At 34.8% G+C, this 16,855-nt stretch overlaps 2 protein-coding genes across 2 annotated transcripts; both read left to right on the forward strand.

Annotated features, from left to right (window-relative positions):
- Positions 1 to 518: 518 nt before the first annotated feature.
- On the forward strand, positions 519 to 5,764 carry Paf-AHalpha (Platelet-activating factor acetylhydrolase alpha). The gene is made up of 5 exons (XM_022075527.2): positions 519 to 900; positions 985 to 1,095; positions 2,168 to 2,374; positions 3,864 to 3,986; positions 5,106 to 5,764. The coding sequence occupies exons 2-5, from the start codon at positions 1,030 to 1,032 to the stop codon at positions 5,385 to 5,387; spliced, it is 678 nt and encodes a 225-aa protein (XP_021931219.1). The 5' UTR covers positions 519 to 900; positions 985 to 1,029; the 3' UTR covers positions 5,388 to 5,764.
- Positions 5,765 to 5,903: 139 nt separating this feature from the next.
- LOC110835373 (CD180 antigen) lies at positions 5,904 to 16,822 on the forward strand. Its single transcript, XM_022075519.2, has 7 exons — positions 5,904 to 10,216; positions 12,001 to 12,370; positions 12,783 to 12,980; positions 13,727 to 13,914; positions 14,393 to 14,600; positions 15,695 to 15,876; positions 16,471 to 16,822. The coding sequence occupies exons 2-7, from the start codon at positions 12,005 to 12,007 to the stop codon at positions 16,742 to 16,744; spliced, it is 1,416 nt and encodes a 471-aa protein (XP_021931211.1). The 5' UTR covers positions 5,904 to 10,216; positions 12,001 to 12,004; the 3' UTR covers positions 16,745 to 16,822.
- Positions 16,823 to 16,855: the final 33 nt, after the last annotated feature.

The following is a 16,855-nucleotide window of genomic DNA, read 5'->3' on the forward strand; positions in this document are numbered from 1 at the left end:
TGGTGAGCACTTTCAGGTCGTGTAAGTGAAGTTCTGATCCTTTTCTTGCAATGATAGGCAGTTTCATTTTTCTCAATTTCCCTATGCCATGGTACTCATATCAGCTGAACTTCTTTTGGTCACCTAGATCATTTAGGGGTAGGAGGCAGTCCCAGACTAACTCAGAGTCAATCATTTGGTATATGTCAAGTGCTTTAAACAGAGTTCTCCCCAAAGAATAGCGACACAATAAAATGCCTACACAACGTAATTCGTGCGACATTTAAAAAGAAACCAACAGATCCGTTCCATTTAGGCTGGCATACCAGCTCAATTCAACAACAAAATATGCGATATCATTTAAAAGACGGTAATAAATAACCACCCCAAGTTATCCAAAGTTCTTGACGTTCTCCGTAATGAACTGTGGGACATTAAATTGTCCTTCCAAAGTAATCTGTGCTGTAGTGATATGAATAACGAATTCAATATATTCATCAGTTATTGTGGTATAATGTGAGAGTACTTTTTCTTTGTGCGTAATCGTACAATTACTGCTAATTTACTCCTTTAAAGCCGACGATCAGAAAAAAATACATATACTAATTATGTTGTAATGACAAAGAAGAAACCAAGCGTCTTCAATACAAATGCCAATTAATTCACCCATACAGGCACAGTGGCACCAAATGAAAACACCTAGATAACATTATTCTTCTTATTACAAGCGTAGTCATATAATTTTCACTCCTCCCCTCCCCCGCAATACTTAAATGATGTAACTCACTTTACACGTTTCTTACTAACCATGCATAAGTCTGTATATTAAACGGAGTGCATGTCTATCTTATAGTATTATCTTTGATGACAAGTTTATGGTGTAATATGTTCTGGAGCGAGTTCATGGAGTATGATCGAAGGGTACATGTTTCCGGCGGATCTGCACACAATATCAAACATTAATGTGACTATGCTGTAGTCTTAATCGTTGAATTTGTGTTACAGTTTTGGCTCTCGAATTGTCGTGTCATACTTGAAGGTAATTAAGCTATGAACCCTGCGACAGTACCAACTCTGGTTGAAGACCTACAAGGCGATGGAAGGTGGTTAAGCATGGTAAGAACATGCAGATTTGTATGCTCGTATACAGTATGAAACCTAACCTCTGAAATGTATTTTGATATGCAGTGTTAGGTACCGTTGCTAATACTTGTGGCAAAATTAAGCAGGTGTGATTATTGAGATTGAAAATTAAGGGACAAAATGCAAGACCATTCGTATTCAGCTTAGCATTAAAAAATGTGTGTTGTAATTGGTGAATTTTTATAGAGACTTGACATTTCAGTGACACTCAAATTTTCTATTTCACAGAGCTGCCGAAATTCTGAGTAGTTACCATGACTGAACAATCGTCAAAACTTTATGAAATAAAAGACTACCATCTTCTCTTTCCCCGACTGCGGTAGAGGATTTTTCCTCTAGCCTCTGCATCCAGACTAGCTCTTTGGCCTACCCAACCTCCTATCCAGTGGGTACCAGGGTCCTTTCCCAGGGATAAAGCATGGCCGGGGCGTGATGCTGACCACTCACCCCAATCTAGTGCTGAGGTCGAAAACCATCTTTCGTTCATAACATACATGAAACTCTGATCAACCCTGTTCTCATGTTATTATGTGCAGAACGTGTCGTTTGTAGGACCACTGATAGATGACAGTACAATAGTAGGTGAAAGATGCGATAGACAGACAGACATTGATGGGCCAATAAGGTGTTCTTCACTTGCACTAAAATATGAAGAACACCGTATAATTATATATTTATGAAATCAAATGTAGTTAGCAAATTCGTAACACTGTTGCTATGTACTTGGGAAGTCCTGGTTTAAGATCTCAGCTTGTAGATGGCTTCTTAATATGACAGGATTTTCATGGTTTTTCTCAATCTCTCCAGACAAATCCAGTATAGTACCTAGTAATAGTATTAAAATTTTAAACCCTTGCCACAATCTGACGGAAAAAACGATGAGACCACCATTGTAAATTACTTAGTAACATGTATTTTATATGTTAATGGTTTCATTTTGATACCTCATATGGTGGTGGTGATGATGAGGATGACAGTGACATATTTAAAGTGTCTATGCTTTAACTGGCTAACTATTTCCAATAAATTTGTACCTTTTTTACAGCACAATCGTTTCCTGTTAGACACAAAAGAAAAGGAACCAGATGTGGTATTTATTGGTGATTCTCTAATACAAAGATTGGTTCATACAGAAATGTGGAACAACTTCTTTGCTCCCATGCATGCCCTCAATTTTGGTATAGGTGGTGATCTGATACAAAATGTTTTATGGCGGATTGAAAATGGAGAATTGGATCACATTAATCCCAAGGTAATCAGATTTTATTATAGGCTTATATATAATGTAGTGATTTCAGAGGAACTGTTTTTTGAACAGATATTTGAGCATTTTTAGTATATGGCTACATGGTGAACACACCAAACTTATTTCAGAATTTGGTTTTATTTATATTATATTCATGGTGTAGTGCTTATCCACATGGAAAACCTAATCTTTATTTTATGCCTTGTATACTCCAACACATACATAACATGATTTAAAATAACTTAATGTGATGTGTGTAATATTTGAAGTTTTCACAGCAGTGTGATAATAGATGATCATATGAGTTTAGAGGAACAAATTGCCTCCAGCATTGTGTTGATGGTTCAAAAACTCAGAAAATCATTTTTTGTTTAATCTAACCTCTTACTGAATTTGCATTTGTCAGAGGAATATTAAAATATGCTTCAATACTTGTAGATGTAAAAATATTTGTTTGCTAGTACAACTAAAAGCATCTGCATCAGAATGTGAGAAAAACACAAATTCACAATTGGTCGGTGTAGTGTAAGGATGTGTTTTTATTTTGATACAAACTATAAATGGTTTATGAATTGTATGCAGAATGTTGTGCAATTTGTACCCTCATTTTAGGCTGAATTAAATCAGAGAAACAGCCTTACTCATGTTTGCATGTTGAAATCCATTGGGGAGGGGGTATTACTAATAGCTAAGGAGATTCTTCAGTGGCATATGCTATATATCCTTACTGATGTTACGTGCAGGGTCATGAAAATTTGTATAATGGGCATGTGTACATATATCCAACTTCTGTAACACTTTTTTTTATAAAATGACAGGCCGATGTTATGATAATACTAATTTTTTGATAATAATTAATGAGCCATCATAGTTAAGTATATGAAATTCAGTATGTTTGGATATTATAAACATGCCCTCAAATTTTAATATTACAATTGTTTTGAATGGGCACCTATTAAGATTTGAGGTTGAAAATTCATATTAAGTCTTATTATGTTTGGTTCCACGTGTTTCTATTTAGAAACATTGCGGTAAAAGTGAAATAAATTGCTTCAAACAGTAGAGACCTGAGTGCAGATTCCATTATTGACAGATATAAATGCCTTTTGCAGAAGAAAAACACTTGAGAATACTCAACTGGTAAAAAATGGCAGTTACACATAATTGAAATTGTGTTCACTGTTGTAAGTTCACCAACTGCCACATGTAGATTTCATTTAAATTGAACAGAAGTGTTCCTAATACTGCTTTGCTTTGAAATACTGACCACCTGCTCTTGAAAATATTTGATGTTTAAAAATATCAGTGAACATACATTTATCTTGACATATGTTTGCATATATGTGTGTGTACATGTGGTTTTGCCATTGACAAATATTTTAGTTGCCATGGATACATACATTTTGAAAAAACTCTGTATGGAGGGTTTAATATGAATTATGTTGTGGAGTTAAAATCACTTCATATGTCCTAATTGTTTGATTTCCCCTTTTAGGTGGTTGTGGTGCTTGTAGGAACAAATAATTTTCATTGCACTGCAGAACAAATTGCAGAAGGAATAATGGAATTAGTACGAGTAATTCGTGATAAACAGCCTGATGCATACATCGTTCTACCGGTAAACTTTTTATTTTACCTTGGGTTATTATCAGATGTGCCATCTTAGTGGTTGCCATTCATAGTCCTGATGGAACGTTCATTGTAAGGACCAGTTATAAGTAAGAAATAATTTACTGCTCATTCAGTTTATTTATAAGTTATGTGGTACAGTGAAATGTGTCTGTTTCCTATTACAGTACCTGACTTAAAGATGTGACAGAGCTATAGATTATTAAAATTATAGTGATATAATTACTAGTGAAATTTTATGCCACACATCTGGTTTTCATATTTAATAAATCTGTCTTTTTTAATTACTACATACACCTGTACCCTGGTGGTAGAGGCAAAGACTATACAAGTAGTGGAGGTACATGTTTCATACCTGAATATTACTGCCACCACTGTGTCCAGACCAGTTCTGGGCTCCACCAAGCCAAGTGCTGGGATCTCTTCCCATGAGTGCAGAGCAGACACCATTGCATGAACAATGCTATAAGAATGCATAAGGATTTTCTCTGATTCTGCCTGTGTGCCTGCATTGTGGGCGCCTACGTACAGGGACATCTTGCATGTTATCTTTACCATTATATGATACTTTATGCTTTAAATGACAGATTTTCTGGAATTACCAGTAAATCCCTTTACAATTTTCTGCATTTTTACTAAAGTAAAACAATTTTTGTTTTTGTTGCATTGTAACCATTTAAACAAAGTTAGTGTGTAGCACCGTGGGAATAAATTAATTCATTGATACAAATAACAAGTGTTTGTAAACAAAGTTCCGGAAAATATTTGGACCTAGGAAGGATGGAGTAAATGGGCAGTTTATGGTATTACATAATAAGGAACTATGTGATTTGTACAGGTCACTTTCTGTTGTTAAAATAATGAAATATAGGAGGTTATGATGAGTTGCACATGTAGCTAGAATGGAAGAAATAAGGAGAGAATGTGTTGGATTGTGAGTATGGGTAGTGGATAGAACTGACTCTTAATTTATATCTACTGGTGGGCTTTAATGTTAATGGTGTCAAACCTTTGGGTTCTACTGCCATAGTATTTGTTTGTATTCTTTTGTTGTTTGATCATAATATTAAATATGGTATTATGTTTGGTTTTTGGTTTTTTTTTCTAGACGTTACTTCCCAGAGGACAAAACCCAAATCCTTTGCGAGATCGTAATGCTCAAGTAAATAAACTAGTGCGTTCCAAAGTTTCTGCAGTGCCAAAGTGTGAGATTGTTACAATTGACAAGGGATTTATCCAGCCAGATGGCACAATCAGTCATCATGATATGCATGACTATCTTCACCTAACAAACTCTGGCTATCAGAAAGCATTCGAGCCAGTGTACGAACTGTTGCTGCAGCTGTTAACAGAGGGAGAGACTGAGAAGGATCTGACACCTTCCGAATGAATGAGAAGTGGAAGGTTTGTCTTGGAAACACTGAAAATATACAGTTCCAATCATTCTGCTTAAGAAGAAATGAGTCTCCAGTGGAGAACACAATAAGGTTGTAAATGCCTCAAAGACTTTGTTCTTCATTCTTCTTGTATAAAGCATTGTCTTGTTCAGAAAAGATTATTCTCATAAAGGAAGAAGAATTATATACATAACTTTAATTTACTATTAACTTCAAACATCTGAGTGGCATACTGTCTTTGCTTTTCTGAATTTCACGAAGTTGTAAGACATAATTTCTGAAATGTTTTCTAAACTTCATAATTTTGTTTATTGTGATTGGATGTTACAAAATGACTGTTTAAAATAAATGTGAGCAAAGTTTATAACTATTTTTGTAAGCAGTTTTGCTTTGCAGTATATGAATAATCGAAGAAAATGTTCTGTTTGAAAGTACTTTCCATCATTTACCATGAATTATTTTTTCTTGATTGAAGTCTTCTAGAAGTTGTATAGTTCACATTGTGGAGTGTTTAATTTCTACGTATGTTTTATAAAACTTAAAATCATATCATTCAGTAAACGTTTTCCCAGTCTGCAGATGCTAGGCTTTATGTACAGCTTCTGTCAGTAGAAATTGCTTCACTACTCAAATCTAACTTTGCGCTCAACACCTAGTGGCATTACAGTAGGAAGAATGCTACAGGACTGGCAATACAGAATAGCATCTGTTGAATATGTTATGTTCTCAATCATAAGGCATTGATATAATCTGTATTGATGAGTTTAATGACCCTATTAATGACCCTACCAGCAGTATCAGTTTAACAGCAGAGATAAGTTATTCATGAGAGGAACAATGCTTATAGTTACATATTACTCATAAAAATTATGTATACTGTCAGGTGAGTGTTACCATATCATCCGGTTTTAAATAAATTGGCATTATGCTTTCTTATTGATTGATATTGTGGATTTAAGCTGATCTGAAGATTATTTTGCAGTCAAACCAGTCTGCAGTAAATATATTCTGAAAAGGAACAAGAGGCCATTTTGATGAGTGTATGTTTGGAATTCTATGAATAATTGTGGTCAAATTAAAATAAGTCGAGAAGAAACTGTCGTGTGTCTTGTAGAACGTAATCATGCCTTTTTTTCATGTGATAATTAATGTTGGCAGTGGAAGACAGAATTGGCCTATGATGATTATTTCTGATGACTGAAAGAGTATTTGTGTTGTAACATGTTAATTCCTACAATTAAACCGTATTATAACATGTACATTAAAGTAAAAGTCATATGGTCCATTGAATCCATTCCATATTGTATTAGACATCACATGTATAAGAAATTATGGAGAGAACTGGTTCCTGCTTTTCTTTAAATGCTGTCTGTTGTGAGGGTCCAGCAGCAATTATAAATTTATAATTATGTACTGTTAATATTTGAATAGTAGATTATGCTACTGGTCAGTCATAGTTCTTCTGTTAATATTCAGCTACAGTTTATGCTAAAGCTATTTTACCAGTGCCACAGTAAAGGGGTGTAAGTCCAAACATGACAACTGAAATATTATTTCATATTGTAAAATATCAAAAACTAGAACTTCAGTTGATAGTTCATGTTTAAAGAATCAATATATTTGTGTGGTCTTTCTGATTTTTTATTTTTATTTTATGTGGGGAGGGTCATGTCTGTATGCCTCTTTACTGTGGCACTGATTATGTAAGCCCCAATGATTAATAATTCATTTATGGTATAATACATAATATAAAACTTGAATTTTCAAATATTAACAAGTTTGAAATAATAGTTTCAGCTTGTATCTATAAAGTGAGACCATTCAAAAGATGCTATGAAGTTGGATACAATTTCTGTGCTAGTACTATGTCACTATTTGAGCACTATCTATCTTATTTTAGGCCTGGCATTTCAGTGATTTTAAATTTGCATTTAGTTACCTGTATGAAGTTTTGATTATTTGAACATTTTCTGATGTAAACGAAGTTTCATTCTAGAATTATGCTAAATTCATAGGTGTTTGTACAATCGCAGTACGAAATTTCACTTGCCCATCTACAATGGTCAATCAGTTATTGCTATCAATTGTAGATTTCAAGATGTTAATACTAAATTGTGCTAGTGATATTCCCATATGGGATATTTGGATGGCTGTCTTGTAATTGTAAGTATTGATGGTGGGGTACTGAAAATTAGAATATGGAATGATATGGAGCTGTGATAGCGTACATACAATGTTTTATAAAAATGTGCCAATTGGTCTAATGTATTAGGACAGAGGTGCACAAACATGACAAAACCTCAGTTTTATTTCACGTGGAAAGTAAGGAATATGAGCTAAAATGAAGTGGTTAATTCTGAGCATTTCTTAAAAATTGTAAGGTTAATTTTGAGCTTAAAACAAATACCTAATTGAGTCTTGTACTGATAAGATTGTAAAATTTGTTTTCACTTTCGCCATTATTGCAGTGTTCCTCTTGACGTTCGAGATTCTAATTGAAAATGCCAGTCTTATGTGTATTGCCATGTGTATGTGTGTTGTAATGAGGTTTTGATGTATTTATGCAGACACGTTTATTGCTTCATGTGCATCATGTTTATGAAAGATTTCATTTCCCCCACATATACACTGTATTCTCAGTTTTGTGTGTGTGTGGGTTATCTGCCACATCTGGATTATTCATATGCCTGTATTTTTTTCCCTTTTAGTTGTAATTGCTTTTTGAACTTATTGAGGGTTTGTAAAGATGGCTGTCTTTTGGGTTGTTACACCACATAGTCTGGTAGAAGCTTGCCGACATATCAGAAATGCCTGTCATCTACATTATCAGAATGATCACCCTGATGGTGAAGGCTGCAAGCACCTCTGAAGTGTCAGTAAATGTCTACCAGACTGCAAGAAACAACATCCCAGAAGACAGCCTCCTTCATACTGAAATCTCACTTAGTTTGCTTTAGGTTATTTTTCAGCTGTTTGCTTTGCTTGGCCCTACCTGTTGATTGGTGGATCTCTGTGTTATTTTTCTAAGTTAATCACTGGATCCCAGGATCACCCCAGGATGAAACATCCTTCCCTGTCCATGCACTAGCCACCCATTGGCTTGCACTCAGATGTGTGCACAAGCCTTGGGCAGGATATATGTGGGCCAATGTAAGCACACAGCTAGGACTAGCCTTAAAAATAAGGACAGAGATGGCCCTCAAAACATTGGCAGGGTTTAACCAAGTGACACGGCTGCTGGCCAGAGAAGATTTTATTAAAGACAGCTATAGTGTTTATACCAAACTTATATTTAGGAGATAACCAGATCTGAATTGCAGTTGAACCACCAACTATCCTCAATTTCTTCAGTCACTCTAGTTGCTTATCTGAATAGTACCATTAACATGGACAGCCCTTCAAATCTTTACCACCTCATCATTCATGATCATGCCTCTGTCATTAGGGCAATGTTGGAGGCAGCAAGGACCTCTGAAATGTCAGTAAACTTCTACCAGACTACACAGCAGAACAACCCAAAAGACAGCCATCTTCAGACTCACTCCCATGGAAACCTCAAATCTTACTGAACAGAATTATTACATAGTTTTATTATTTTTTAGTAGTGACTGTAGATTACTGTGACACATGTTGAATACAACTTGCACCTCATAAACAAGTTAATTTGATTTATATTTGTAGAGTAATTGTATGAGAACAAGCAAATAGTCATGAACTGGTATGTCTTCAAACCAGATATTTTGCTTTAAACCTTTATTGTTATAATGCAATAGTACAGCTGTCTGCACTGTGATATTACAGAATTAAACTGATCTCTTCGTTTGTAGGCTGTTCACTGCAAGTACTTACAGAGGGACAGAAAAAATTAAGAGGTTGGAATGCAAAGATAAAGTTCTTGTAGTGCAGCCCAAGCCATTACAGTTGGCAGAGTGAATAAAGCTCAATTTTAAACTAAGATTAAATCTTAATTACATTTGAAATTATGTTCCTTTGCAATGGTTTCATGTGCATGTATGTTCATTGTTTACTTAATAGTACTTGCCAAAATGTAATGTGCATTCGTTTTCCTTTAACTATAACCCAAATACATGTCTGCAGATTATATTCAGTTCTGCTAGGTTATTTATTGGAATTAATTTTTACTTTTTGCAGGAGTAATGAAAAATATATATATAATACTAGTTGTGTTCTGTGATTTATGTCAAAATTAATACTGAACATACTGTATTATTAAAATAACACTTTTGGAAATTTTGTAAAAACAACTCTGAATTGTTTCTAGAAAGAGATAAATATGCTAGTAGTTGTTTTGTGTACTTATAAGATATTCATGATATCCAGCACACTTGATGTATGGAGACAGTTTGATTTCTTCAATTTAACCTTTTAATTTTGGAATGGGCATTAAATTTTGGGCAAATGCAGTATGTAAAATGACAATAAAGAGATATGTATTGTCTGAAATGAGTTTTTTCATGCTTGTTGATTTCACAGAACTGAACAAATATTATCTTCATTTTGATTATTATTATTTGTGAATATTTTGTTAAAAAAGTAATTTATTCACACTGCCATCAGTGTTCTACAATAAAATATATTTTCATTTGAATTGTTTCTCAATGTTAACCTTCCAGGAATTTTCTGATCTGTAGATATAATCCATTGGGGAGACATGAGGTGTGGTGGGTAGATAGATAAAAGTTCCTGTGACAGATAAGCATGAACTTTATCAAGGCAGAGATAAGGGGCATTTAGTACTGGTTATGTCTTTCTTCCTACACAGGTCAACCAGAATAGGTGATATGAACTGAAGTACTACAAGGTAATTATTTAATATTATAATATTTAAGTCTTAATTTCCTTTTGTGTGAACTGAGTGATCAATGCAGATCAAACGTATTCCTATCTGTGCATAGTTTAGATAAAAAGGCAATCAGTTACATAGTGTCCACTGATGTTCTAAGATGCAATGAGATGTAATAGTATGAGGTCAAACATTCATAATTAAAACTTTCCAGCATAATATGTAAACATTTGAAATATTTAAAATTATACATTTTATCAGGACTCTGTTTTTATAAAATATAGTGTACACTAATGTAGGATGCAGTGACATGTAATTGTATATGTATATTTAAACATATGAAGTATTCAAAATTACACATCTTGTCAGGACTCTGTTTTTGTAAAATATAGTTTGGGGCAAAAATGCAGGTATTTTCCTCATGCTAATGAGTTTTCAGAATTGTGAATCACTATGTGTTATGTAATCTCCTAGGGCTTCTTCCTTTAGGAAAGAAATCTTTTGCTAATTAAACCATTCATGTTTCATATTTATTCTTTGAATTTCATAAGTTGAACATTGTGATGTGAGTAGAACTCCTGTTTCCTGATCAGCACATCCTGACTTTGAATCTCAATCCAGGGGCTTGCCATCTTAACAGACTTTTTGCTTTTAATAGTTTTCCTCAATTATTTAAAGTAAATTCTTAGATTGTGTCTTAAGAGGCCATCTTTTCTAGATCATCATTTAATGTCTTCTTATGCTGTATAACCAATGCAGTTAGGAAACGATTGTTAAATAAATCAAGATTCAGTAATTTATTTCTTCTATACACTGGATAGAACATTTTGCCTGATGGCTTGTCTTTTACTTGTGCTATATTTCTTGATGCTCAAACACTTGGTGTTTAAGTGATTACTCATTTATTTATCTACTTGTTCTTTCCTCTTGGCATTGGATATTTCATTGGTGGGCCTTCTCGTGGTTTGCCCGTTTTCTCTGCAATCTTTCACAACTTAACATATACAATATTTCCTGATTTGCCTTGTTCTTTAAGCTTTTCTCTGAGTTCTGCTACGTATAGCAGTGTTGGTCTGATGAGGGTTTTTTTAGAATGTTTTGTAACTTCCAAAATTTTATGTTTCCTTATATTTCTTTCAAATTTCATTTTTTTATTAAATTGCAACAACTGAGCATTTTACCCTTGAGGCATAAAAACTGTTTCAGTCAACTGACTGCTGGTGGAACCCAAAAGTTTGATACCACTGATATCATTGCCTGCCATTGGATACAATACTGAGCCCTCATCCATTATTACAAGTTATATCTCATTTTAATGGTGTTCTCCTGTCTCATTCTCTGAAAGTTTCCAAAAAGTTTCCTTACTGAAATTTTGCAAACTTTTCTTTTCTTACCCATTCTGCCTAACATAACCTTTATTTCAATACCATATTCATACTGGGCAACCTGTATAAATCAGAAACTGCTATACTAAACATAAAACCTGGGTTCACAGTTGAATGGTTACTGCTTCTTTTTAATCAGGAGGTTCTGAGTTTAGTTCTTTCCTTGGAGGCCTGTTTTTCTGACTGAAACTTTTACAGGTTTCTGCAATCTCTCTAGATTAATTATAATTCCACAGTCAAAGTCAACATTTGGCACCATATACCCTGTGCAAGTGAGAAAATGTTGTTAAACTAGAAACAAATAAAATCTGGGTTTCTTCCACATAATGTTTTGATCCAGTTGCATTATTAATTCAGATATTAGGTTAAGTGTCGGGTAAAGTATATTTTGTTTCCAAAAGTAAATTTGTTTTGCAGATTCATGATGCATTTGACTGGCGTCCTTCTGTTACTCCTAGTGTGCTCAATGGTGACAAACGCAGATTCTGTGTGTAACCATTGCATGTGTTTCCAAACAACAGTGAATTGCACTGCACGCAATCTCCAACGCCACTTCAATGATTCAGATTGGCCCAGTAACATGGCTGTTACTGATATGATGTTTGACAACAACCAGGTGGTCCATGTGACACAATATCCAGCGTTGTCAGTGCTTCGCCTGTCACTTAGTCACAATAAAATTGTTCGGATTGACAAAGCGGCTTTCTTAAATCTCCAGAATCTGACAGAACTTGATTTGAGTCACAACCTTATAACTTCAGATAATCTATTTGCAGATGTGTTCCAGGTAAAGTAGCCTGCATGCTTGTTGGGGTGGATCTAAGTGCCTATCAATAAAACTTGAAAGTTTAATTCTGCTAGTAACAAAGCTTCCCACTGAACTTAATCATGAGACAGTTCAGTCCAGTCCACTTCACATTTCCACTTTGGTCTTCAAAGAGGTATTTGAATCAAAATTTCATGTTTTGCTACAAACGATAGTAACTGCAGAAAGACCCATCTGATATTATATTATAAAATCAAAGCAGAAGATCAAAGAGATGCTTAAAAAATTATTTTTGGGGTCATTCTTAAATTAAATTACCTAATATATGAAAACAAGTCTAAAAGGAATTGTATTATGAAATTTCTACTGACTTGGCATATATTTAATGGTAAATATTTGAGTTTTTATGTTCTGTTTTCTACATTTATTTTAGGGAATGTTTTCTGAAATAGAATACCAACCACTTACTAACTTGCATACTTTGAGACTTGGCAGCAATGCTATCCACACACTGAAGTCAGATCTGTTTGAGCACACAGCAAACTTGAGGACTCTTACTCTGGACTCGAACCCCTTCCATGTTATAGACCAAGAGACAATAATGGCTCTTAGCAGTTTGACATTCCTTGAGGTAAGTTCACACTTCATCATGAGTAAACCTTGGGCATGTTCTGTCTCAAAGTACATCACCTTTCTCTTCCACTGCTCCTTAATTTTTATTTCGTTATATTTCTGTGTAGTGTATATGAATATCTATTTTTAGTCTCTCCAGATGCTGTGTAGAATCTTGTGCATATTCTTTGCATTCCTTGTAAGGAAAAATAAGCTTATGGTATTATCATATAGGTGTATGTGTCTGCCTTTATAACTTTAAAAAAAGTTGAAGGATTGTTGTGAATGTTGGCCTAAGCATTATGTTACTAGAGCCCACCCTTATGCCTTTAATTCCCCATCATCACATGGTAGCTGTTCAGATTCTGGATGTAGGAATATGTTAGTGCCATTTAATGTAGAATCTAGAACGTTTGTATGGTGATAGATAAGTCATCACTAGACTCTTATCTTGAGGCAGGTGACTCCAATCCACACTTTTCCCCCCTGTCTTAATACTGTCCTGCCATATATGCCTAGGTCTTGCAAGTGGTCTTTTTGCTTCAGAACCAGAATTTTGTATGCATATTTCATATCTCCTATCCATGCACCTCTCTCACTTCAAATGGGCCATGCTTATGCCAAAATTATAATTGCATTAAAATATATCTTACAAAAATTAGTTGCAGTGATGCTACTTTGATTTAGCTGACTCGGGTAAGTATGAAGGGAGGTTAAATGATTATTTTGATTAATCTGTAAGTTCTGTTATGTCTGTATGTGCAGGTTTTGGACCTCTCTTATACAGGGCTGAAGGACCTTCCTGAATATTTACTGCATACCCCAAAATACCTGAAGGTCCTTAATTTGACAGGAAACCTGATGACTAAAGTGCCAGCTGCACTTGAGCACAGTCATGCCCTAGAAGTGCTTCACTTTTGCGAGAACCCAGTTGTTGTGCTCGACCATTCCAGGTATGTAATTCTTCCAGATATGATGCTCTTTTAAAACTTTTGGCCACCTTATAAAGGTAAAATATGATCAAAACCTTTTGCTATTTCCAATGCTGGGATTGAATTTTGCTGTGTAGTGATTGACACAGTAATGTGATCAGTATGAACTAACTCCACTGAACAAAGTCCTTCAAAAGTGAATAATTGCTTAACCAGGCAAGAAATTCCCTGTCTTTTATGGAACCCTGAAGTCCATTACCATGTTCACAAGAAATCGGTATTGGATCTTATCCAGAGTCAGATGAGTTCAGTCAACGAACTTCCTTAAGATCCACTTTTTGATGCACAGAAATGGATCATTAAATTACTTACTTATCAATTTATAGCTCTTGATTGCCTTGCCATTTACATAGATTGAAGAATTTGAAGCTAGTGTATGAAAACTTTCTGTAGATTTTATCAGTCATCAGTTTACTTATGTAACTCAATTTAACTGCAGTTTTAAGTCAGAGATGCTTTATCTGCGTGAGCTGCACATGTCAAACATGGAGAGCCTGATCTTCATAGCGTCTGGAGCTATGTCAAAGCTTACATCCCTTCAGGAACTGTACCTCAGTCACAACCCTCGCCTGTCATCCATCGATCCTGATGCCTTCACTTTACGCAGGGAAGGTGAAGAGTCAGAGACATGGCCACCCATCATAAAGGTGAGTGTCATGCAGTATTTCCTCATATGCTGATTTTTTTATTAAGTCGATGAATGCATCTTTTTCCAGATACTGTGACTCCTTGCTGTTTATTCTGTCAGAAGCTTTTCTGTAATCAATTCTATATTATCACTGCCATTGCCAAATGTCACAATTGAATAGTAAACATTTAGGTTCTGATCTTGGGCTGGAGACCAGTTTTCCTGGCCAAGGATTTTGTTCCTCAAGACAAATGATGGGATAGTTACTTAAATTAGGCCACAACCACCTCCTTCAACAGTCTTTCCAGTTCATTATGTACTATCCATATAATGTGATGTTATTTAATCTAAGCAATTGTAAACATCATTAATAAATCAATAGTAAGTAGTTATCATTGTCATAATCTGTTGACGTTTTCCCCAGTGTATGATCAAGCCACCTCCATTGTCTCTCCTCTCATAAATGTTCCTCTGGTATCTATGTCTACTCCTCCCCTATTCCTTTTTGTGTATTTTCCCAACTTAATATCTCCCATTATCTTCTCAATGGTTATTTATTTATTGTCTTCATGTTTGGCATGTTCATAATGGAATGTTTGAAAAATTGTGCCTGTTAGCTTTATCATCCCTTTCTGTCTCTCTTTTCACCTGTCAGTTCACATACATCAATGTAAGAACCACTGAACATGTCTTTAAAATTTGAAATTTGGAAGTTTTAACAAAATTTTATCAAATTCCAAATTTGGTTGACATCATTTAACAATAATGAACATTTCACATGAAGACCTTCATGCATTTCTGTGCACATCCTGAACATAACTAAGTTTTTATTGAGTGCAAATTGTTTTGAACAAAATTGTAGATAAATATGGTAATAAAACAAAAGGACTGATTTTGATTATATGTTATGCTGGAGGTCCTGGCTTATCTGCTCCACCTACTTCAAGTTATTTATAAGAGAAGAAATTTTGGCATTTATGAATTGAAAATGTATAGGCAATAACAAATCAAACATATTAGAATTGCTACACCATGCATACATATCTTGTTTAAATACCCAGAGTAGTTTTGTTGTTGTTGAACAATCTAAATAAGTGATGCTTCTGCCTGCAGTTGGACCTGGGTCACAACAACTTGGGGACCATAGACAGGCATTTATTGGGGCATTGGGACATACTGCAGTATCTCATCCTAGCTGGAAATCCTTGGATATGTGACTGTGAAAACCAATGGATGGTCAGTACATTGCTGCCATCAGTTGAGAACATTATCCAAAATCAGATGAACAGTTTGGAGTAAGTATGTAGTATGCATAAGCTGCTTGAAGAAGTTTACATAATGCTTTTAAAAGGATAATTTTAGATTCTCTTAGATTGTTAAGTACCAAATCTGTTCTATAGATTGGGGTAGCATTTATCCCACTCATTTATTTATTGCTTCTTGATCAATTGGTGATTTGATTGACCTAGCTACAATCATTATCTCTGTCAGCACATTACACACTTTATAGATAAACTTGAAAATAAAACTTTAACTTAATGTGTATTATAATAGTAAACAGTATTTTTTCCACACCAGATATATTATGGTTATACCACCATGGTAGTCTTTTGTAATTACTTACTGGTATTTCCTCATATAAACTACAATGCTACCATTGCTGTGATTTGAAAAAAATATGCATGTTGTGAATTTAAATTTGGCTTTAAAGATGGCAAATTGTTTTATTGCATATTGTACTGTTTTAAATCCAATAGAGTAAAATTCTTCTAGGCTTGAACCTTATATCATAAATATATATAAGAGACAATTAGATAAGTTCCAATGCATGAAGTAGAGTTCTCTGGAGATATACAAAACCCATGGCTAAAATATTAATCTTGTGACAGGTGTGTGGAGCCAGAGGAAATGAGAGGCAGGAAGCTTCATGAGCTGGAAGTCCTTAACTACCACATGCGATGTCTGGATTCTGCTGGGAACCACCCTGAGAAAGATGCAAAGCTACTTATTGGGATTCTGGTAGGAGTACTACTTGCCGTGCCTATTACCATGGCAGCTATACTGGTCTTCCGTAACAGTCGCTTTGGGTCACGCTTCTTCTCCCGTGGACCTGCTGACTACTCACGGGCATTCTACAGCCGTGCAGACTCTGGAGAAAATTGAGTGATGTAATTAAGAGTTTAAGTTCTAAGTATTTTGTTAAACTTGAAACAGATCACACATAAATCATAACTATACAAATTAATCCATTTAATTACCTCCTGACCCAAGTCA

The sequence above is a fragment of the Zootermopsis nevadensis genome, unplaced genomic scaffold (genome assembly GCF_977971745.1).
Source record: "Zootermopsis nevadensis isolate Lab colony 2312 unplaced genomic scaffold, Znev_1.0 Znev_ptg000020l, whole genome shotgun sequence".
NCBI classification, from domain to species: Eukaryota; Metazoa; Arthropoda; class Insecta; order Blattodea; family Termopsidae; genus Zootermopsis; species Zootermopsis nevadensis.